At 40.4% G+C, this 24,005-nt stretch overlaps 1 protein-coding gene and 1 long non-coding RNA gene across 4 annotated transcripts in view; one reads left to right on the forward strand and one right to left on the reverse strand.

Moving 5' to 3' along the window:
- The window catches only part of pitx2 (paired-like homeodomain 2), a 41,920-nt gene that overhangs the window by 17,075 nt on the left and 840 nt on the right, over positions 1 to 24,005 (forward strand). Inside the window, exons 2-6 of one of the 3 annotated variants that reach the window (XM_047023202.1) lie at positions 12,194 to 12,262; positions 16,984 to 17,180; positions 18,245 to 20,384; positions 20,579 to 20,627; positions 20,745 to 20,898. In XM_047023202.1, the coding sequence (XP_046879158.1) occupies positions 12,194 to 12,262; positions 16,984 to 17,180; positions 18,245 to 18,808 (830 nt within the window). In that variant the 3' untranslated portion in view covers positions 18,809 to 20,384; positions 20,579 to 20,627; positions 20,745 to 20,898. Of the gene's footprint in view, positions 1 to 9,616; positions 10,026 to 12,193; positions 12,263 to 15,455; positions 16,329 to 16,983; positions 17,181 to 18,244; positions 20,385 to 20,578; positions 20,628 to 20,744; positions 20,899 to 24,005 lie in introns of those variants that run through there. The other 2 variants (XM_047023210.1, XM_047023193.1) reach the window with 2 other exon arrangements.
- LOC124469740 lies at positions 845 to 23,987 on the reverse strand. The gene is made up of 3 exons (XR_006956330.1): positions 23,495 to 23,987; positions 22,899 to 22,988; positions 845 to 1,205 (listed from the first exon to the last, which is right to left on the reverse strand). It is a non-coding gene; the product is annotated as an uncharacterized LOC124469740 (long non-coding RNA).

The following is a 24,005-nucleotide window of genomic DNA, read 5'->3' on the forward strand; positions in this document are numbered from 1 at the left end:
ACATACAGCTTCCAAACTCAGTCCACATCTTTGGCTCAGGTTACAGTTCCTTCAAACAGTGTTTGCTCGGTGCAAATCCAGTTTACAAGAAAGAAATGTATCCCAGCGATGCGTAAGGCAACAGATATGATGTTAGTTTGACCGTGGATCGTCTGGTTCACTGACATGATGGCTTTCCAGCGGGAGACCCCTGGAGGTGCATATATCAGCAACATGACCTTGTGTTTGGTCAGGGATCGCTCCACATCACTGTGAACTTCAGATAACTGTGGTCGAGACGTAAGGTGCTTTCGAGGGCTTCGGTTCAGCCTAATCAAAATGGAATGGGATGCAATAACACTGCAATTAATAACCATAATCAAATTCGTTTGTTGTTCGCTATTAATTCCAGTTATCGGAGAGGGGACGCACCAGAAAGCTACAGGAGGGCCAAACATGGCCTGGATGAGACCCTCTCACACATGCACAATGAGTCATCACAGGGGAAGGGAAGTACAGTATTAATAAGATATCAAGTCAGCCACTATCAGCTCAGAGAAAAGCTCTGCTCCCCTCCACTCTGTCTCGTCTCAAGCTTCTACCTCTGAGAAAACCTCCTTTTATTCAACACTTCAAACTTCCTGGTCAAAGGTTTAATTTGAAATAAACTAGCCAACATATTGGACACAGATAATGTAAATATATACATAAACAGTTACAGTACATGTACATTACATTTATGCATTTAGCAGACGCTTTCATCCAAAGCGACTTCCATAAGAGAGCTTTACAAAAATGCATAGGTCACTGATCATAACAACGAGATAGCCCCAAACATTGTGGGTAGCCAAAACATGAAGCATACATTTTAAAAACTAAATAAGTCCCAAAGGGAACATTTATTCATTTAGCAGAGAAGAAGGGAAGAACCATAAGAGCATGTAGTTGAACAAGTTACAATAAAACAATTTAACAACATGAACCTAAAACAAATGCAAGGGTGTACCTGTGGAAAAAAAGCAGTAAATATATACTTTGGTACGTACAGTATATTTTGAAGTGGTGTTCGTAAGGTGTAGGACAAGGAACAGCTCATGCTTCTTCCACAGAATCGAGGCGGTAACGATCATCTGTTGAAGGGATGTCATAGTTGCCTGTGTCCCTGTTTTGACGTGTCCTTGTCTGTGTCCTGGTAGGGCAGGAGGGGAGGGGGCGCATGAAACAGCCTGGAACAAGATTTAACACTTCTAATTACATCTATCAGCGATGTAGGATTTTATGTCAAAGCCGGTGTGTTTCCTGTTAGCTAAACATTACTTGTGACAGCCCTGCAATTAATTGTAACCCCAGAGAAGGGGAATGTGAGCAGGCCTCGTGTGGCCTTGACTGACACGCAGCCAGGCCCCGCACACACACACACACACACACGGAAAGCACAAGACATCCAACGACAGCTTAGCTATCGTGAGTCGACCAGCTTTCCCTCCCTCCAGGGGGCCCAGATGTAACTTAGCTCTCAGCGTTAGCGCTCGCATCGCACAGAGGCCAGCGCCAGAGAGACCTCCAGCTCGTGACAGCGTTATTGCTGCGGGGTGTCATTTTGGAGCGGCTCTCTTAAGGAAGATACCCAAACAGGAAACGGAGCCGTCATCTGCTTAACGGGGGTTAGGTGATTTATTGGCATGTTGAAGCATAACTGAGAAAGAGGAACGTAAAGGTGTGAGATATGGAGGAGGAGGTGGCGTCGTGTGACTCATCAAGCATGCCACTCCTCCGTGGGAAGGACAGTTTGATCACATCTTTACACGGAGAGCGAACTAAATACAGGCTTTCTTACTACCCGATCATCTACTGTATCTAACTGTCCAACGGGGTAATACTTTGCTTAGATTGAACACAGTGAAACATAAAGAAGGGATTCAACATTTATATTTTGTCCACCCCTCTAAGTGATACCTGACTCACACTAAACACACTGACATACGTTATGATTGTGTCCGCTGGTGTGTGCGTGTGTGTCTGCTGCCGCACCTGTGTGTGTGGGGAGTGTGTTACAATGGAAACTCCATTTACGTTCTATAGCATGACGAGCATGCCAAGGTCACTGACGCAGCAGTAAACCAAGGTGTCAGTCACCAAGGTAGACTTGGGGACTTTATTTTCAGCTAAATTTACGAGACAAGCAACTGCCATTATAATGAATTACGATATCACCTAAGCTTAGCCCATTAAGCTTTTATTCAGAACTATGTAGCACCTCACATATCAACGCTGTCTTGTTGGTGTCGCCTACATCATCCACAACAACACAATGACGTCTGCAAGCAGCTACAATGCAGCTACAATGGATACAGATATGTAATATGTTGATTCTCCTTTCATTGTCGGACTTTAAGGTGAAGTTGTCATTTAAAACATTTAATTACTTTTAATTATGACCTCAAATTGAAACAAGTAGGCTACGAAGGTGTTGGCATTTGTTTTAGTAAGCCTAAGTCAACTAGCCGAGACCCTGTTTGAAAGGTTCAAATTAAAGAGCAGTTTGGCCATCAAAAGAAGCGTTCTCTAAAGGAACATGGCAGTAGAAGCGTTCTCTAAAGGAACATGGCAGTAGAAGCGTTCCCTAAATGAACATGGCAGTCTTCCATCAACAGCTCCTCACTTTTCAAAATGCGTCCAATTATGTGCCAAGAAACACTATAATTGCTGGGAGAAGCTTTGACGCCTGTCACAAAAATCTCTGGTATAACCATGGAGGAAGTACGAACTTTGCCGTCATATTGACAGCTAAAACCAGACTGTCAGCTTTCATGGTGTCCACAATTATTTGGTAGTGTTCGCCACAAGCAGTGTCACTGCATACTGCAATGATAATCCCAAGAGCTGTTTATAAACATCAAAAGGTAGTAGGCCTAGTAGTGACCCTGTCAGACATGCGATGTTCCACTTTGCAAAATCTTCTCCGGTCAGATTGCTGCAAGGTTTGGTTATTTTGATTCAGGACAGAAGGTGTATCTTCACTGGGAGAGAGCATGATTGTTTTGGTATTCAGACAATTGTAGTGATTATCACACAACAAATGAATCCTACCTAAGCTAAGCATTACATCAAAGTTCACGAAAGAAGATAGAAAGAGAAAGCAACTGTGAAACGTTCTAGAAAAAGATCAAAGTCCACTTTTTTTCTCTTTTCCCGTGAACGATTCAAATAGGGCAGAATGTGACATCATTACCAAAGATGGTGGTTGTAGATTCTCCTCAGGATTACAGCCCTCTCCCTTTGAACCCCACAGGCGCCCACAGAATCACCCGCACAAAGACCTCAATAAGGGATCTATGTAGATGGGCCGCTAGCCAGCACCAGCACAAGAGGGCTAGCTACAGAATCAATTATTCTACCAACACAGTACCTACACACAGCCCAGGAAAACGTAATTATAGGAAGAAGTTTTAAATGTGAAGTTTTAAATGTTAAGCTTTGACGAGGCTCGGTTCTTTCCCTGCTTCGGTGCCGTTGATATGAAACAACGACGGCAGTTCAGAGATTGCGAAGACGTGGCAAGCTAATCTTCCCATCCTGCTGTCAGGGCAGGGAGCAGTCTCTGTCTTCCCTAATAGTCGGCAATGAGCAGCTTGAGTAAACACAATCAATGAAAGACACCGGGATATGCACCGCCGAGACTCCCAAAGTCTCCCCCTATTACCTTCCCTCCCCCCTCGCCCCGTCCCCCACCCCACCCCTCCCCACTCCCAGCGGCACTTAACAGCCCAATCTTTGTGAATTCTAAACAAATTACAAACCGTGACAATGGCATTGATCCAGAAATGAATGAAATAATGAATAGATGGCAGGTATTGGTAGCGTTCTTAGGAGTCTGTGTTGTGTTACAGTGAGTCGGTACCTCTGTCTCTCCTCTGTGGCCCGCGAACACTTCTGCTCTCCTGCTCCCAGATTACATTCTCTTCATCCATTATTAATGAAGTTAAACTACTAGTGGCATGCTGAATGTGCTGCATGGGAGATTTGTAGCTAATCCAGCGCAAAACAGGCCCAGTCACATAATAAAGAAAAAAAAAGAACAAATGTCAACAGTTTCACACAGGGACTGGATTAGCCCCCCCGACCCTCCCCCCCCAAACACACACACAAAATTCACAGACTTTGACACTCACAACACACACACACCACACACTACCTACAAGCACCTTTCACCAGAGGAAACTCAAGCCGTCAGTTTAGTCATTGTGTTGTAGACTTGAGGAAAATACCACAAGTCTATCCTGGTCTGTTTCTCCATCAGGTTGTTAGAACACTTAACTGTGTTATTACAGAACACCAACTGTGCCTAATTCCCAGATGCTATGACCATATAGCATTAGACCCCAGCACAACAATAACTGCATTCAGTGCTTTAATCACAGTCATTGGTCGTTGTCATTTGAAATAAATCAAGAAAAGGCAAACAGAGAAGGCATGTTTCCTGTTTCATATTTACAGATGAGCGCGGTCAGGTGACTGGTCAGGTGACTGGTCAGGTGACTGGTCAGGTGACTGGTCAGGTGACTGGTCAGGTGACTGGTCAGGTGACTGGTCAGGTGACTGGTCAGGTGACTGGTCAGGTGACTGGTCAGGTGACTGGTCAGAGGAGACCGCAGCAAGGATGAGCCTGGGTCAACATGACAGGTTATCACTGTGTATCACTGAGGGCCAACAGGCTTCAGCCAGTTGCCTGGTTTGTTATTCTACTCTGCTATGTACACACATACAGTTTCTAGGTAATGGTGGAAGAGAAACTAAACCCAGTCAGGATCCAGTTACCTGTATTCATTTAGCAGATGCTTTTATCCACAGTGATGTACAAAGGTGCACATATAAGCGCAGCAGGTAATCGAGGACTAGAAATTCACAATTCTAACAATTTAACGCCAAAGGACAGTCTGTGTTGACGAACTGCATGTCTGTACAGTATGACAAGTATCTCACAGCTCGGCGATGTTCTGTTTTTCTTTGTTTGGCCTCCTCTCCACCTCCCCTCTCAGATTCTAAATTCACCTCAGTGTTTCTGTCACCATCAAACCTCCCCTCTCTCTGTTTCTCTTTCTTCTCCCCCTCCTCTCTCTCTCTCTCTCCCCCTCCTCTCTCTCTCTCTCCCCCTCCTCTCTCTCTCTCTCTCTCTCTCGTTCCAAGCCGCTGTAGACCAATTAGAGCTAAGCTGCCTCCCTTTGCACCCCCTGTCTCCACCTGGGGTACATGGTCAGAGGAGACGCTGTGTAGCTGATCTGTTTAACATGTTATTGATGAAGCGAGGCATCGTGGTCCTTTTATTACACCAATTTCATTCTCTGCCGATTTCCCCCCTCAGCAAGTTAGAGGCAGCTTTGCATTGATTTAGCGTGCGATTGATCAGCGGCTGCTTCAGCAATTTATTGGAACCCTTCCACCTGTAATTAAGATCACAGCAACATCCGCGAGAGTGTGTGTGTGTGTGTTTGTGTGTGTGTGGTTAATATGACTGACTGAATCTACGAGTTTTGGATGTGCGTAGTATTCTGTCTGAATGTGTAGACTAGTCTGCTTTTTAAAGGGCGAGTTTAAATCATTTTTACCAAAGCAATGTCATGTCTTAAGTCACAAGGACTACAGTCTGTCTTGTAAAACTGACCAGAAATGACTGTAGTTAATGTGTTCACTTGTAAACGTGGACCAAAGTTTAATTCAAAATTAATCCTTGTGCATTTGAAGCAGCTGAATGTATGAGATTAATATTAGACCAGCAGAAGGCCAAAACCACCATGACATCAGCGATTCATTTTCTTTGGTACTCAAGGATGGGATAATTACAAAGAACACAGAGGCAAACAGCCGAGTACTTTTTAAATATACGTTGCATTAGCTGAGCCTGTGAAGGGGAAGAGAGAGGAGGCTGCCTTGGGAGCAGTGTCTGGGGCCTCTGTAGGACTGAAACCTCAGCTCATGTTGCCGTACAAGTACAGTCTCTCTGCCCTTCCCAGCATCTTTTCTCTTAGCTAGAATAATAAGGATCATCTTAAAAGCCATTCAACAAGCTCAAGAGCTGTTCAACAGTCATCCTTTTAATTTGGTGAATATACAAGCAGCTTTCCGTGATTAATACACCTAGATTGCTACTTGAACAATTGAAAAACCCTAAGACTTTTTTTTCTCATTTAAGGAGGGTTTGGTGGCAGCTAGAAATATATATCTTATTCTTACCTCCTCTTCCGTCTCTCTCTCTTTTTGTCTATGTCTCTCTTTCTCTGTCTCTCTCTCCCTCTGTCTCTCTCTTTCTTTCTGTCTCTCTCTCTTTTTGTCTCTCTCTGTCTCTGTCTCTCTTTCTTTCTCTCTCTGTATCTCTCTCTCTCTCTCTGCTTCTCTCTCTCTGTGTCTCTCTCTCTGTCTCTCTTTCCTTCTCTCTGTCTCTCTCTCTTTCTGTCTCTCTCTCTCTCTTTCTGTCTCTCTCTGTCTCTCTGTCTCTCTCTCTCCCTGTGTGTGTCTCTCTGTCTCTCTCTCTGTGTTCTTGTCTAGTAGAGAAGTTACACCCACAATAAAGCTGACTTCCAAGTCATTAATTTCTGTCTAACTTATTAGCAGTACATAAAATGATTTGTTTAAAGATTTGTGGCTTTGGAAACACCAATTTGAATCCACATTTTATTGCATGGTCACACTGCGCTGGCCAGACAGAATACTAGGCGACAATCACTTGTGGTTTGGGACTAGGGCAGAGAATGACTCAACAGTTTCTTACGTAAATGAATAATGTACTTCTTTTCTTTGCATTACATTACTAATTGATGGTTGATGGTACAATCCACAAACTGGATTAGAATACCTATTTATTTATTTTTTTAATTTTTTGTAATGTAATTCTAAAGTGGTAATGGGAGTCATTGTATGCGAGACCTTAATCTGGTAGCTAACATAACTCTTAGTTTTGAGATGTGACAATGTAGGGAATTTAGAATGTAATTTTAGAATCTGATTTAATTGTCCATTAATGTATTCCTTGTGACAATTTATATATAATAGTATATATAATATAAATATATATATAATAATACAAATATATATATATAATATTGAAAAAAAACTATAAATGTGTGCATTAAAAATAAGCAATGTATCTTTTGTTTTTAAAGAAGTATTTCCATTTATGTTACATCATCTTGTTTACATTTACATTACATTGTGAGAGATTAACGTTGCTGATTTACTGGAAAGCTGAATAGAAACCTATTTAAACTATTCTTCTGTCAAAAGTGAGAGGAGACCATGAGCCAGAAATTGTAAGTTGTCAATAGATCAAAATCTATTTGTGAAAAAAGTTATTTGTTTGGTCATAGATGCAAAGCAACAGATGTAACAGCTCATGCGTGTAATGCAAATGTAACAAGCACTGTGTGATGCGGCAAGAACGTCTATCTTGTGTACACACTCTGTCAACTGTCGTGAGTAGTCATAGAAATACCTCAAGATTTAATGTGGTTCAATTTAATATTTTATATTCTGCTGGGACTTTAAGGATATTAAATAGAAAGATCACACCCCAAACATTGGAATTGTATACAGTGTAAACTGCAGTAAACGCATGAAATATGGCAATGTAAAAAGCCAGAACTTTGTCAATTCAACTGAATCGAGACCGAATTTGGATCTATATTGGGTACGTCAGATTGCCTAGGCTTGTAAGGTAAAGGGATGCATGCTAATGTACATGAAAGGGAGAGGATGTTACAAACTCCTATTGAGTATGCACAAGTAAAGTTTGAATGTCCAACTGTATTGCTGTCGGCAGCTTAATGTGTGCAAAGGGGTTGATGTGCTAGTTAAGAGTCTGCAGAGCGCGCGTAGTCAGGTCACCTCCTTTCTCACATCACAGACCCATCAGAAATTCTTTCAAGTGTCCTTCGGCGTCGCCAAAGATGACAACAGCGAATCGATAAGTGCTTGAAATGAAAAGAAGCCGTCGGTTTGCCCTCGAGGCAAAAGATTTCATACCCGCCAGCCTTTACTGAACTTCAGGCATTCCTTTGCACCTTTCTTCGTGAGAAAAAGAAGACTCTCTTTTTTATTCTCTAGATGAAGGTAGGAGCGTGTACTATCTCAATACGCCGCCTTTTCCCCTCTGTGGTATGACAGCAGGGGCGCGGTGTGCCAAAGGCGTGCATGCAAGGTTGCTGTCGGAATAGCGATGTGGGTTTCAAATTATGCACCCTTGCAGTCCGGGGAGATACTAATCACAGTATACAGGTCATCTTCAGACAATGTAGGGATGATATCCTTCAAAGCGTTACAGAACTTGAATTTTCTCTCAATTAATTATTTAGGTTGCTTGTATATTTGTAACTATAAGCCTGCATGTTTGTACTCTGCCTACATTTTTTCCGACCTATGACATACAAATATAGACTGTGCGATGGGGCTCTTAAAAACAGCAGTTATCCTATAGCCTATTAAACGACTAAACCTATTTAACCGTTTGCCTAGCAACACCAACTTGCACCAAAAAAAGCCTTATAAAGATAGTATTGGCATCTTTGAAATGTGCCATTAAACTGTGCCTGCATGCATCTTGCATGCATCTAGGATTTGTTTTCCCCACAAATGTGTTTAAAATGTAAACCGATTCCGCCTGTAACCTCACTACATTGGAGGGGTCTGTATAAGAACACGGCCCTTTGTCGGCTTCGTGTTTTGCTTCAGTGCTTCATCGCCACGAAATTCCCATGTGGTTGTGTGCATTAATTACTTGTTTAATGGGAGTATGACTGAAAATGTAAAAGAAGGATTAGGCACGTGAAACGTAGGCCCACGTCCGGGCTGCTTGGCTCACTTAAGATGCGAATGGAAAATCAGTCCGTATTTTACGGATCTATAAAGACCATTTGCATCTTAGCCAGCTGTTCACTTCATCTGCGCATTAACTGAGATTTTCAAAACTGGCCATATCACTTTAAAAAAAACACAAAAAACTGCAAAATCGTGGTCTTTTTGAAATTGTAGTTTTAAATACATGTAGCCTATTAAATGCTAAACAATTAGGCTTTGTGTTAAATTTGATACTGTGTGGATGCAAGAAGAGTTTACTTCATTTTTGATGTAGCCGTTTTTCAACGGTAGTAGTTTGGCCAGTTACTTATGTAATTATAAACTAATTGCCTATTTATTGTGTTAATTGTAAATTACATTACAGCACAGGTTACTGTGAGCATGGTTGGAGAGACCACATCGACTCACATTTTATTTGTATAGCCCTTTTTACAAGCAATGGCTCCTCAGACGCCCGTAGAACTGCACCTGTGATCGGTATATTTTTATTAGAGGGCCTCAAAGAGTTTAATTGTGATTGAAAGATACTGGTACTTTAATAGGAAAGTAATCACAAAGCAATAGCATTGCCTGTATTCAAATCACAAACACTTAAATATAATGTCATTCAATGAGTCATGACTAAAGCCATTTGTTATGTTATACTCTTATATTTATTACTCTATTTTTATTGTTGTAAGTTGAGAGCTTCTAAGTTTACACTGTCTTCATGTGCACGGACATACACAGACATACACAAACACACCCACTGAACGCACACACACCCTCACGCAGACACAACCACACGCTCCTTCTCAAAGCTCGAGAGGGAGAAAAAAATGCGCCACTCTTGGAGTGTCTGTCTGGAGAAAAAAGTTGTTGAAACTGAGGACGAACCAAGGAGAGAGAATCACCTACTGAAGAGACCGCGTCTGCTTGGCTAGGCTACTTCTAATTGCTTTGTATAGGTATCCTAACGCGCGTATGACACAATCTTACGCTTGGCGTCAGATTTTTGATCAGATAAGTGGATACGCGACGTTGATAACTGTTTCTTCGAAAGGCGGACATAACTTTTATATCTTGGACCGTTAGTTTCCCGTCTTTACTTCATATACCAAAGCCAGCGCATACCGTTGCTGTGGACTTTACATATTTATCAGGCAAAAACAAAACAAGAGAGAAGAGTGATTAAACGCTGCTGTCCTACTAGCCAACTGGTAAGTCCGGGGGCCACTTTTAACCGAAATGTGAGTCAATGCAAGTGAAGGAATTCGTTCCACCTCGGGTTAGCTTTTTCGGCGTAATCTGTGAAAGTCTGATGTGAATTTCATCACCACCGCAGTAATTTAAAGGGACATGATAAGTGAGATCGTGGCAGGTTTCACCTTACAAGGAGGTTGATAATGCTGTATCGTTAGCACTGGAGGGAAACTGAATTGAATCGGTTTCATTGTCCCGTGCTATAATTAGGCTAACACAAAAAACGTGGGTGTATAAAAAAATGTACAGACCGAAACTCGCTGCAGACTACATTTAGTTCAAATAAAAACTTATCTTACCACTGTACGCTGTGTTTACGAAACAAAACCTTGAAACCGCTATGAAATTATATTATTGCTCAATACAAATGTATCAGCTAATTTAAGACTTGGTTGTGATGTTTTGACGTTGACTGGGGGTAATACTATGCAAAAAAAATAAAGAGATCCATGTCTTGGAAGTTTCTTTTGAGTTGATTATATAATTCCTGAAAGTAGCTAAACTAGCCTATTATGTAGCCTATATAAGCATGCAATGATTATAGGCCTATTTGAACAGTGACTACAGTATTTTTTAATACTTTATAATTAATATGAATTGCTTTGATTTAATTATTCATATCACTAATGATTCTTTATTTTTGTTATTATTATTGTTGCTGTTTTAGGCCTATATTTTATAGTAGTAGCCTAGTTGTGGCCTTCTAAATAGGCGTAATATTTTATTATTGATAATATCACCATAAATCGCTCACCCTAGAAATAATACATTTATAATAGTTGATTTATTCTTGTTTTTGACTAGCTATTGAACTGTAACACCAATCGCAAAAAACGAGACTAAGCATTAGGCCTTTTGGTTGTTATTATTTGGATCGACAATCATTATTAGAATTGACAACCATTTCCGTTAAGCTTTGGACGAAATTAATAATAACATGTTTATTTATCTTCGTTGTATGCCACTAGGCTACATTTGTTTAAAATACTGTTGAAAGGTAGGCAATGGCTTGGCAAGAGTTTAGGCAATTTCCTTGCTTATTTTTTAAATAACTGCATAAAACAGCACAGGCTCCTTTTGATGTATTTTAGGCGTGTTCTCCCATCCTTCTTTTTTATTATTCAGGCCAATGCGTAAACATTGTCGTTAAATTAGATTTAAATATATTGCCAGTGTGATTTGCTTCAGACGCGTTAAAACTGAGCTAGGTGGAAAGGTTGTATTGAATGAAATCTCATTACAGCTCCTGATTAGATAACACGAGGGACAGACAATAACCTTGCACCTTCTAGTCTGAAACCCGATATTTAATTTTGCTGTGGGATACCCGATACTCTGCCCCACTACTACCAGGGTTACCCAGGTATACACCATGTAGAAATTAACCTCAAATGTCTCCCTTCTTTGAATAAAATCGCAGATGTAGAGCGCAGGTGTGTGAGTAGCAGTTTCTCGTGCATAGGGGCTGCGTCTAGAGAGAGGAAGAATGAGGGAAAACGGTTAACAGCATGATTGCATGCAAATTTCTCCCATCTTGAATTATCATAAGCAAACAGCGGAAGCCTTGACTAATAAAATCCCATCTGTGTTACTTCATATCGAGTTAGTTTAGAGCTGCGATAATGAATTTTGTAATATTACACCGACAGACATCTCAATCAGACACTAATCCCGTGATTTCACTGCAGAATCACTCATATTCCAGCAGCCGAACTGCTGCAGCTTGGCGCAAACACATCACGGTCACATACCTTGATTGTGGCTGTGTGTGTGTTTGTCTGTGTGTGCTGCCATGTATTGGACCTCCTTTCGTATTGGTTAGAAAAGCTTCAAAACAAAAAGCTAAAAAAATGTTTTCAGAAACACTGTTGTATAGGCTGGCATTTAATTGAAGGAATTTAAGGAATAAGGAAAAGATAAATATTGGCGATTATTTAATTTTTTTTAACTAGTTGAATAGTTTAGGGTTCTGATTGGGTCTCGTCTACGCATCTGTATAGGCTAAGCATCTGTATAGGCTAGCTGTTCGAGAGAGAAAAAATTCAGTAAGGTGAAAATAAATGATCGCTGAAGGAGCATAGCCCATTTGATTGTGTTACTAAATCAGACTTCTTTTTCTTTTCAGAGGCAGTTTTCAAAAATCTGATAATGGAATCCCACTGCCGTAAACTTGCGTCAACTTGTGCACAATTAGGTGAGTATGTGAGCAAATATTATGGTGTCATCAGCATGGCCAGAATTAATTAATTCTGATCGTCATTAAACCTACATGTTACCTAGACTGCGAGTAGGCTTTAATGGGCCTCTTGAGTAGCGAAGGTCTCTCGCTCTCTCTCTCGTTCTCTCTCTCTTGCTCTCTCTCTTGCTCTCTCTCTCTCTGCCAGTCAGAACAGGTCAGATTAACAGGCCCGCTGTCCCAGAGCCCTCGCTTCTCTTACGCGTGTCTGTGTGGCAGGAGGGGCGACGTTCCCTGTCTTGGAGTGACACCTAGCTGTTGGTCATGGAAGTGCAGGAGAACACGTTAGGCTGGAAATGGTGCATTAATTCATGTTTTAGATGTTCCTTGTGTGAAGTCCTTGACGCACGGTAGACGATCTAACAGACTACTATATTAGTAGTAGCCTAAATTGTATGTGGGGTACAATTATTTCCAAGCTATTTTTGTTAAATAGTTGATACTCTTCTTTGTTATGAGTGCATTTCATTTGACATGACAGAAGCAACTGGTGCAAGACTTCTAAAGGACTAAAATCTATTTTAAAATGTGCGAATGTATACGCCTTAGATAGCAGAATTGTATTAATTGTCATCTTTGGACTAAATTATGCAGACAGTTTAAATTCTTACAAGGAAATATTCAAGCTCTATTAAAATCCGCCCGGCAATAATACGACCGGAAGTTCGGAGGTTGATTCCATTCCTAGTTGTCAAGAACAACCTAATCTTGTTTAGTCTAAACGAATTACCAATAATTCATACTTTAGCTCATATAGAAACGATTTATCGGAGTAAGAGGGCAGCTGTACCGAGCAGGGACAATTTGTGATCTTCCATTGATTAACAATAACAAGATAAATAGACACATAATTATACGAGGTATGCAATGATGACTTAACGAGGCTTGCGAACGTAGACACCGGAATGAGTAGACACTCGAGCGCCCAGATTATTGGCGATCTTCATACAACTCTTTTACACCAGATAATATATGCAGGATAGATTGACTCCAGGGAAAACGAAATGTATAATGAAAGCCTATTCGTGAGGAGGAATATACTAATGGAGGAATCTGATGTCCTCTTAATCCTATGTAAAAAGCCTTGTCGTCAACACCTATATTGACTGAATTACTAATTAATGGCCCTCTATGGTATAGCGCGCATTATCTGCAAAATAGAGATAGCGCATAAATTGTCAAATGAAGAGGGAATGGTTAATCCACTGTAGGTCTAGTATTACTTGAATCAAGAAGTGAGCAATCAACAGTCTCCAGACTTGTGTGCAATGCAGCCCACAAAAGGATAATGTGCATGGCTGCTCTCATAAGCACCACAACATGCATGGCCGAGTAATAATGAATTCATTAAGATATAAGGCTGTAGTTTTGTTAATTATCACACACAAAAATAACAGCGAGTCATTTTCATGTGTTAGCTAATTAGTTGTATTGTCTGTATGTAAACAGTGAGGTAGGTTGACGTCTCAATAACAGACAGAACCCTTCACCCCTTTAAGCACCTCACTTTGACCTCTCACGGTGTAGTAAAGGGATTTATATAACTGATATGGCCGAGTGGAGATGATGCGCGTAAGTCATAATGTCGACTAAATGCTATTTTATTATTAACCGATACATGAATGTAATATTGGAACTAAATACACAAAACAGGGAGGTAATAACCATGCCATTGGTTTTTGTCTCTTCCGCCTCGGTTCATCGCCCCCCTACCCGACTGCAAATGAGGTGGATATCAAGTGCTTTCACTGGATTAGGCTACATTTTAACTTGTTAGTAGCGCCATGTGTCGGAGGAGAGAAAGTAACAATGCTCATGTTTGAATGTTTATTCTTCCGTTTACTTAGCTGGGATAAACAGTGCCGTTATATTAGGCCTATTTAAAATATAGGCTAGGTGTTGTTGGTTGGCTTGATATTTGTTAGAACTGTCGATATACCTGTTTTTCCTTTTTACTGGATGGCAAGCATCAAACCCATCTCGCTTCGTTTTCTGTTCTATTGGATTATGTCCAGTAGGCGTTATTGATAAAACTAAATATGTTTTACCTGTCCGCGTGTTACCGACAATCAGGGTTAACTAAGGTGAAAAAATAGTCTGGTAGAACGAATGTTTACTTAGCGTTTACGCGCCTTGATCTAGTGGGAATTACTGACAATTCAATGAGATCAGCTCAAACTCATTTAAAGTCCCTCTTCAAAATTCTTAGGCAAATGAGAGTCTTATCAGATTAAAACTAGTACAAGTGGGATCAGTCAGAACCACGGAGGGGTGTAACGCAGCGCTACCCTGACATAAGCATTGAGAGGCCTCATGAATGAAAGTCTTTGGTCAAAGAAAAGCCACTGTCGTACCTCTTTATTGTGCTTATATGTTATATTTGTTAGGACTACGTGTATGCACGGTCTGACAATCAAAAGAATGACTTTGCTTCATAGTAATTTTTTCATATTTTTGTGTATGTGTTTGTCAGATGGCTGACATACACGTTCGAATCCCGGCTGTGCAAAAATGACGCTGTGTCCTTGGGCAAGGGACTTCACCCTACTTGCCTCGGGGGGAATGTCCCTGTACTTACTGCAAGTGCTGCTAAATGACTAAATGTAAATGTCTCAACAGGAACGGGTATTATTAGAAATGATCTGCCGCCTGTGCGTAATAGACATCCTCCCCAAAGGTGTTTTTTCCCGATATATCATGATGTTGGAATACCAGTTATTTAAAGATGACTGTAATGATCAGCGTACATTGGAGTAATTTTGCAATAGGGTGAACCAAGTTTCCCTGGCAATAGCGTCAGTGGCGATTTTAGACCCTTTTTAGGGTCTAAAAATTTCATCTCAGCACCCCTAAAACAAAACAAAAATATTATTATTGTTTATTATCATTTGATGCTGGTTGGTCATGAAGAAAGGGACATCCCTAGTTTTTTCAGTCATTCATTAAATATTTTGCATAATAATACATAAATGAATTAATTGTTATCCAGTGCAATTAGGGATTTATTAGCAAGGGGGTTTAGCACTTTTGCAAGGCACTGACAGTATTCATGTCACATTCTCATTGGGGGCTGAGCACCCCTAAAGGTCTGATCGTACAATCGCCCCTAAATAGCGTACAGAACACAATTAGGGTGTCTACTGCGCAACCAGACCCCGGTAAAAACGTTAACATCAAAGTAGACCATATTATTATCTTTTTCTTTGTCTCTGGGTGCAGCAAAGCGATGCTCCGGCGCGTCTAGGGCACAGCATGCGTCTCATCTCTCTTTACATGCTTTTATTTGGAAGAAAAATAAGCACCAACCCTGCACAAACACACTGCCAGAAATACGTGTCTTATTTCTCTGGGCGCCGGTTGGCTATGCAAACCGTCATGTCCACATTGATGACCTGTCAGAATATGGGAGGGTGCTTGGTGACGTCAAAGTCTACAGAGAGGCACAGTTGGACAGCCAGGGCGCAGCTGAAATGAAGAGCGAGCTGTGTAGTGTGTGTATACTCCTGGATCTAATATCGCCTACCTGTCCTTGTCACTCTGATACTCAGCGCAGCTAGCAGTATCAGAGCAAGATATAAATCTTCTCTTTCTTCAGTCTAAAAAACGCTTTTGTTTGCCTGCGATTTGCGAATAATGGGATTCTTCTAAGACATTTTAATCCGTTTATTCAAAGGTGGTTGTCAACTTAAATGCAATAGGAATCGCACTACTGTAAATCTTGACACCGCCGATTCCCTTTCGAATCCAACGGACGTGTTTTCTTTTGTGTGGTTTTCTTTTTTTTTTTGGTTCCACTGAGGGAACATAATCGCGTCTGACAGTGCTTTCCTATCGATGAACTCTATGAGGGATCCACTGAATTTGGACCATCACCACCACCACTTGTCCGGGAATAAACTCGCGTCCACGCACCACACGGCACTTGCAATGGCTTCTAGCCTGCAGCCCTTGCAGCGGTCTGTGGACTCCAAACACCGGTCAGAAGTGCATACTGTATCGGACACCTCCAGTCCAGAGTCTGTAGGTAAGCTCTATCGGTGCAGATAGGATCGAGTGATGCGTTGCGGAGAAAGACGGACATTCTAATGTTAACATCAAACAAAAGATGGCTACCTCATTCATACCCGCAAAGAGTTTGAGGCGAAGAAAGTTGTAATATTGCAGTGCTGCAAATATAAGGAGCATTTCACATTGATGGGGGGCCACCTATTGTTTGCGTGATATTAATTTGGCAGCTGCTTGGGAGGCAGCGCTTGACGTTTGTTTCACTCTTGAGAGATCATGTTTTCTATAAATTAAGACATAATCGGACTGTAAAATGTAAGCCTGTGTTAACATGTTTTCTTTCTTCAATTGTGTGTGACAATAAATATAATCTGGATTGAATTTAAGGCTGTATGGTATAGGCTACACCATGTGTATGCTTTGCAAAAACTAAACTAAAGTTCAACTAAAATTAAATACTAAATGAAACTAAGAAAGCAGCTCATGTATCGGTAGCTTTAACTCTTATTATGCATTTATATATAGGTAGCCTATTGTTTACACCAGTATCAGTGTTAAGATTTGTTTAATTCCAATCAAATCTAAATTTAGTTTTGATTAAGATACCACCGAGAATACTTCGAGCTAGAGTTAAACTAAACTGTTTGACTGAACCTCTTGTTTATTCCCCACAGAGAAAGAAAAAGGCCAGAGTAAAAATGACGACTCTTCAGATGACCCTAAAAAGAAGCGACAGAGGCGGCAGAGGACTCACTTCACCAGCCAGCAGTTGCAGGAGCTCGAGGCCACGTTCCAGCGAAATCGCTATCCGGACATGTCCACAAGAGAGGAGATAGCTGTTTGGACCAACCTCACAGAGGCCCGCGTCAGGGTAAGCCCCAGGGAATATACAAACACCATTTATGTCTATAATTTGAGGTGATTTGTGTCAGTCTTGTAAAAAAAAATAAAAAATTGTATGTATTACGCACTAACTTTGCGCATGATTACGCACAGCCTAAAAAGTCATTCAACAAAGTTGAAGCTAAACAATTTGGAATAAATAAATAATCAAGAAATCGTTTGAACAATTTTTCTAATCAAGCAATTTGACTTTTAGGTTACTAAAAGTAAAAACATCTACACAGTCTTTCGCTGTAATTTAGCCTACTAATTAGGCTACTGAGTTGAAATATGACAATTATGCACTTTTAGGACGTGGTAATGTGCCTACACTTTTCCTATGCCTAGCTTTAAAATATGAAAGTAAAGACGCTAACTACGTTCTTAACTTTAGAAATTAATTAGCATGTAGTTACTTTTAGCGGAACGACTAATAACGGCCTAATAAAGACGTTAACTGTTGGGGATATTGACTTTAGTCGCTGACAGATACCAATCGTGTCACTACATTGGTGTGAAAGAGGTGCAAAGCTTGTATTTTACGTTTGTCACCCGTGTTGTGTAATTAAGGTCACCGTGATTGTCTAAGCTGGCGGAGGAATACACATCCGACACCACATTAAGATGTTCAAATGACAGTTAGGCTAGTCTGGATGTGTATTGAGATTCTACAGAAACCAAAACAGATAGCGCTGCATGAGAAAGAGACTCTGGCGTAGGTTACGACACCCTAGCTATGATGCCATAACAAAAATATACGTTATAATAAGGAACTTTTGCCAATTATGAAGATAAAGCAAACCAAAGGAATAGTCATATAGCCTACGGTAGCGATAAACCAAATTATATATTTGTCGGAATGATTCATACAACACTTGTATGTTATTTGATTTACATTGCGAAATAATTAATGTAACACGATATCATTAAAAAAAAACATTAACGGTAGGCTAATATACTGAATTGCGCAAGTCTGTTTAACACCGATGCAAAGCTTATGTCTCACATTTAAATTCCAAGCGAAGTACTAATATAACATATCCTTTGTTGTAGGTGTGGTTCAAGAACCGGCGCGCAAAATGGAGGAAAAGGGAAAGGAATCAACAAGCCGAGCTATGCAAGAACGGCTTTGGTCCTCAGTTCAACGGACTAATGCAGCCCTACGACGACATGTATCCCAGCTACACATACAACAATTGGGCCGCCAAAGGGCTAACTTCGGCCTCTTTGTCCACCAAAAGTTTTCCTTTTTTCAATTCCATGAACGTCAACCCTTTGTCATCGCAAACGATGTTCTCCCCTCCTAACTCTATCTCCTCCATGAGTATGACCTCCAGCATGGTACCGTCCGCAGTCACCGGTGTACCCGGCTCGAGCCTCAACAGCCTCAATAACTTGAACAACCTCAGCAATCCCTCTCTGAATTCGGGAGTTCCCACGTCGGCCTGCCCCTACGCCCCGCCGACCCCTCCTTATGTGTACAGGGACACTTGTAACTCCAGTCTGGCTAGCCTGAGACTGAAAGCTAAGCAGCACTCGAGTTTTGGATATGCCAGTGTTCAGAACCCGGCCTCTAATCTGAGTGCCTGCCAATACGCAGTGGATAGACCAGTCTAATTCCTGAGAAAACACAAATCCCTAGTCACCGGAACGAGACACTACTCTTTCTTTCTTCTTTTTTTTCTTCCAAAAGGGCACTAGAAGACTAAACCACTGAAACGGGCCGAACTCAGCCATGGAGTTTCAAACTTCAACGGAAGTAATTAGACGTTTTTACCTGATGAATATTTTGTTCTGCGTCGGCTAGTGCAGAATACAGGATACTTTGTTTCCTATAAGCTTGTTTATTTTGAAGTTTCACATTTGGACTCAAAGGTTGTACATATCTAAATATCTTCTCCAGTTTATAGAAGCGAATGCTATAGCTCTCCTTTCCTCTCAAAGTTCAATTTAACAACGCATGTGGAAACCCCTAAAATGAATAATGTTTTGCTTGCAAACAAGGGAATGTACATACTAAACGCACTAGTTGTGTGTTTCTAACATATAAATTTATTATTAAGTGTCTGTGTGAACAACGATTTAGAATAGCAATCCTGGGTATTAAATGACGCATCAAATGTTCCTGCGAGATTGAATTGGTTTTTTTCTGTGTATACTATTTGGTACGGACTCTTGTTTCGTTTTTTTCAACATCAAAAAAATAAACTATTGTGTTTTATTTAATGGAAGTAAATATATTGTTCAAAAAGTTTTGTTTGCCATTTTTGTGCTGATCTAAGCATACAAACAACAGAACTGAACTGCAGTTCGATTAGCCGAGGCTGTATTAACTACTAGGTCAAGAAAAGGTGTCTGCATCCAATACACATAATCACTAGACGAGACTAGAGGTCCACTGACCGGTGAAGGCAAGATTTCCCGGCAGATTAACTGCTGAATACATGTCTGCCTTCTTAGCCAAGTGGAGTGATCATTGATGCTTGAAATAACACTGGAATCAACAAACAAGAATTGGACCACACAACAAAGGCGCGAGCTTGTTAGCCTTACGCGCTGTAGAGTCTCGAGGCCTGATCGTGGACAACAGCAGAACAACAAGGCCAATGCATGTATTTCCAGGACGCTAAATAAATACCCCTTTGTGTTGATTAGTCTGAAGAGAAGCATTATATACAACTTTGATTGAAGACAAAACACAAAGAAAGAAAAAAAGAACTTTTGAGCTAATATCAGTCAACAAGAGTACTAAAGAAAATTACGTTTTAATAAATGTAGCTAATGCTTCTTAAAACAATTGTAAGCTAAAATAAAAACACCAACATTAACAATAGAACGTTTGATTGATTAACCTAACTATTCACAACGTCGATCACATTGTTATATTTCCCCCAACATATTTTTTTATTGTTTAATTTATTTGAGCGCTTTTATAAAAGTCTGACATGTCCAGAATTTACAGTCTAGCTTAGTTTGATTCATAAATTAAAACAAACAAATAACTGAAGGGTATGTAGCTTGACTTGGAGATGGAGGAGGCGGGTACGTGATCTCATGGCTGCAGGGCAGAGCTAATTTAAGGGTGCAGATGAAAAATGGAAAGGCTACCTCAGCAAGTCAATCCACATCTAAACTCTTGGCACGACGGTCGATTTATGCATCGGAATACTTCAATTGAATGCATCTGTTTCAGGTAAACTATCTTTGTTTTTTGGACCAAAATAGTCTACTGTATCTTGTGGCAAAAAAGCCCTACATCGGGTGTTTTGCCCACGTTATAATGTGCAGTAGACCTAACAGTAATATCTTGTTTATACATGGGGTGACAAATTATTGATTGTTTTATACAAATACCTACTATGGATCCTTGTGGTTTTCAACGAGCAGAGTCATAGGGAACCCAAATGAGAAATGGAGGAGACCTCGGAAATGTATTGTAAGTATTTTCAGCAAGAACTCAAGTTTTTCACAAAAATGCAAAGGACGTAAATTATCAATTTCAGCCCCTGGTAACTTGAAGCAATAATAGGCTGACGGGTACGCGTTCTGACAGGAGGGCAAATACGCAGTCTGCGACTCAATACACATCCCAATCAACATCTGGGGGCTGAAACCAGGGGAGAGTCAAGTTTTCTGTGTCATTCGCCAAGAAACCGCTCAAGACGTCAGACTACAGCTACCCTCCCGTATGGACTGCCTGCAACAAGGTAAGAAATATATTTAAAAGTTCAATAACAATATTTTAAGAGCAGATTTTGTGACCTACATTTTTTACTACAGCGCTTGAACTTTTAGTTGGTCAATGTCTAGTAAAAACTGTATTCTTCTTGATGACCTTTTCCACCTATTAGCCTACATTATTCGTTTATAAAATGACACTAATAGCCCCTGCCTCCTGTAAATGCACATGCTATAGGCCCATGCTAGAAGCTCGAGATAACTGTGAAGGGCCTCAGTTGATTTGTCTTGCTTGAGGTGAAAAGTCTGTCCCTCGCGAGGGGGACATTCATCCAAGAGTAAACTGAACTCGTGCTATATAGGAAGCCTTTGTTATTCCAAGAGCTCATCTCACAATAATCCTTAAACTACTATCATCTCCTTCCTATTTGCATAACTTTTGCTTCATTAATAAATGTTCTTACTTATTATAATACACTATTTTTAAAAAAGCGTGACAAAAGCGAGAGTGTCTAACTTCTAAAGAGAATAATTAATACGGAATCAATATTCCTGTCATGATGCGCCAAACGTGAGACGGTTTAGTGGTGGAATCTATTTTGTTATACCCTTGGTTGTATGATTTTAAACTACATAAACTGTTTGATAATAATGAAACCCAACAGATCTGTTTTGGTACATAGGTTTCCACTACACAATGCAGTTATGGATCTTGCATTTTAATTGAATGGAGATTATCCCCACATATGACCAACAAACATATTTAACTTTTTTATTTATTAAACCTACAATTTACTATGTGTATGTAACAACATTTCCAAACTAGGGAAATGGCGTATAATGCTACATTGAATTGAAAATTTATTTGTTTGGCTCACGTGAAACAAGAGAACTAGCAAGTGTGTGGAATACACGCGGGGTTGGGTTTGTGTGTGTTGAAATTCAATGTAAACTAATTAAGTGTTGAAATGATGTCATAATCAATGCCACCATTGTAATTATTGGTTCCGTGATGGTAGCATAGCGCAATGTTGTTAGTTTTGTGTAGGCTAAATTACGCATTGCTCAATATTGTTGTAGGCCAAGAGGGATCCCTTGATCAGTGCAGCTGTTGCATCGTTAAAATGTTAAAACATGTTAAAACATCCATTACAACTAATGGAAAGCTGATGGTTGGTTATGTCTTTGGTATCAATACAATTTGAAAGGGAAAAGTTGTGAAAAAAAAGTAGTTTCATTTAAAAAACGGAATGGAAAACTGTTTAAACTATTAGCATTTCTGAAAAAAGAGAATTGCTGGTTAAAAATCACGGTTCAACACGGAGGCAAAAGAAGTGTAGAAGGTGTTGCAGTGGATAACAAAACACGGTTTATCCTTTGCTGAGTTTGACCATACCTCTTGTGGTCAGTGGGGGGTTTGGCCATGGACCAATCACAGCACAGAGGCTGCAGCACGAGGTTACATGGGCTGACCTCACACATTCTCACCCTCACCTACAGCTAGAGACCCCCCCCCCCCCCCCCCCACACACACACACACACACCCTTTAACAAGACATACTCCTACACTCCTCCACAGATTCCTCTGGCAAAATATTATAAAAAAAAAAAAAAAAATCTGCTCCTTTTTGAACAATTTCAGGAATTGATTATGTTCTGTCTCAGTTAACGGGGAGGTTAGATCACAGTAAGTTTTCTTGTTGTTGAGTACAACAACTTCTATACACAGAAATGTGATATGAGTTTCCACGTAAGCACCACAACCTGCTTAAAGTTTTTCTTTTCACTGATTGGTCCAAAAATTCTAGATATGTCATAATACAAATCATAGATAATGCAAACAATCCTCTAACCATAACGTGTATTCTTCTCGGGCCATTGATGGTTCTGTGAGTGTGTGCGTGTGTTCATGCATGTGTGTGTGCTAATGAGGTGTTTGTATGTGTGTGTAAGTGTGTGTGTGTGAGTGTACTGTATGTGTGCTCATAATTGAGGGTGTATGTGCACGTGTGTGTGCAGCTCCCCATACCGCAAGCAGCACGTTTCTGGTCGCAGGCGATGCGGAGCGTGTGAAAGCAGATAACGGAGGGGAAACTTCATGACTCATACACTTCCTGTTCTTTGAAGTCAAATGAAAGCAGGGAGAGAAAACACACATCTTAGATGTTTTCAGTTCAAATCCATTTCTACACTCCAGGCACGCTAGTTTTACCGTTGAGTGTGTCCAAAGGATTTGCACGAAATAATTAATATTCCTGCAACAGCCAAACAAAAAAGATAGTTCCATAAATCGAATTAATAAACAGGTTAATTATATGTGTCTCATGTTAAGGGTTCAATTGAGGTTTGTTGCTTTGAGCACAAGGTCTATGCAGTAACTCATCGCTTAAGTTCTTATGGGTACACAAGACAGCATTACAGAAAATGATTACGTTCAAGAATTACGTTCACACGAGTCTGTGATTCTTACCAGCTTCTGCATGACCATAAAACATAACTAACGGTGTAACAATATCTAAACAGAACTTCCTTACCCCATCTCTGACAAGCACGTGCCAGTACATTTAGATGACAACTTCCTAATTCCACAGTTACAAATCAAAGGCCAGATCCATACTTCCATACCTGTGAGGATTATGCCTCTTCCAAAACTCTGATCCATTTGCGTTTCGAACACCAACCCAAAATATTTAACATGTCTTTTCATGTTAACCCAATCATACCAAAGCTCAGCCCATGATGTGACTAATCATGTTCAGACACCTTTAGTTTACACTGTCTGCCGTCACGCTGTCTGCAGTGTACACTGTCTGTGGCGTCCTAGAATGTTTTCTTTTCTGCTGTCAACTGCTGGAAGGTCTTTACTCTGTTTGACTCTGCTCCTTTCTGACATCCTGTCACTGATACACAGGGAAAACAGACTTCTCAAACATTGCATCTCACATCAGGGCTAGCATCTTTTAGGGTTTTGCATCGACACAAAAAAATAAAAAAAACTACAGCAACATACGTAATACAATCAATATTTGTCGAAGATAGAATTTGACGATTCCTCACCCATTTTGCAATAGCTTTTTAGGTTTGTATTTAAAGGTAGTAATGAAAAAGTTGTTTTAGTTACTATTTTAACTGTATA

The sequence above is a fragment of the Hypomesus transpacificus genome, chromosome 1 (genome assembly GCF_021917145.1).
Source record: "Hypomesus transpacificus isolate Combined female chromosome 1, fHypTra1, whole genome shotgun sequence".
Taxonomy (NCBI): Eukaryota; Metazoa; Chordata; class Actinopteri; order Osmeriformes; family Osmeridae; genus Hypomesus; species Hypomesus transpacificus.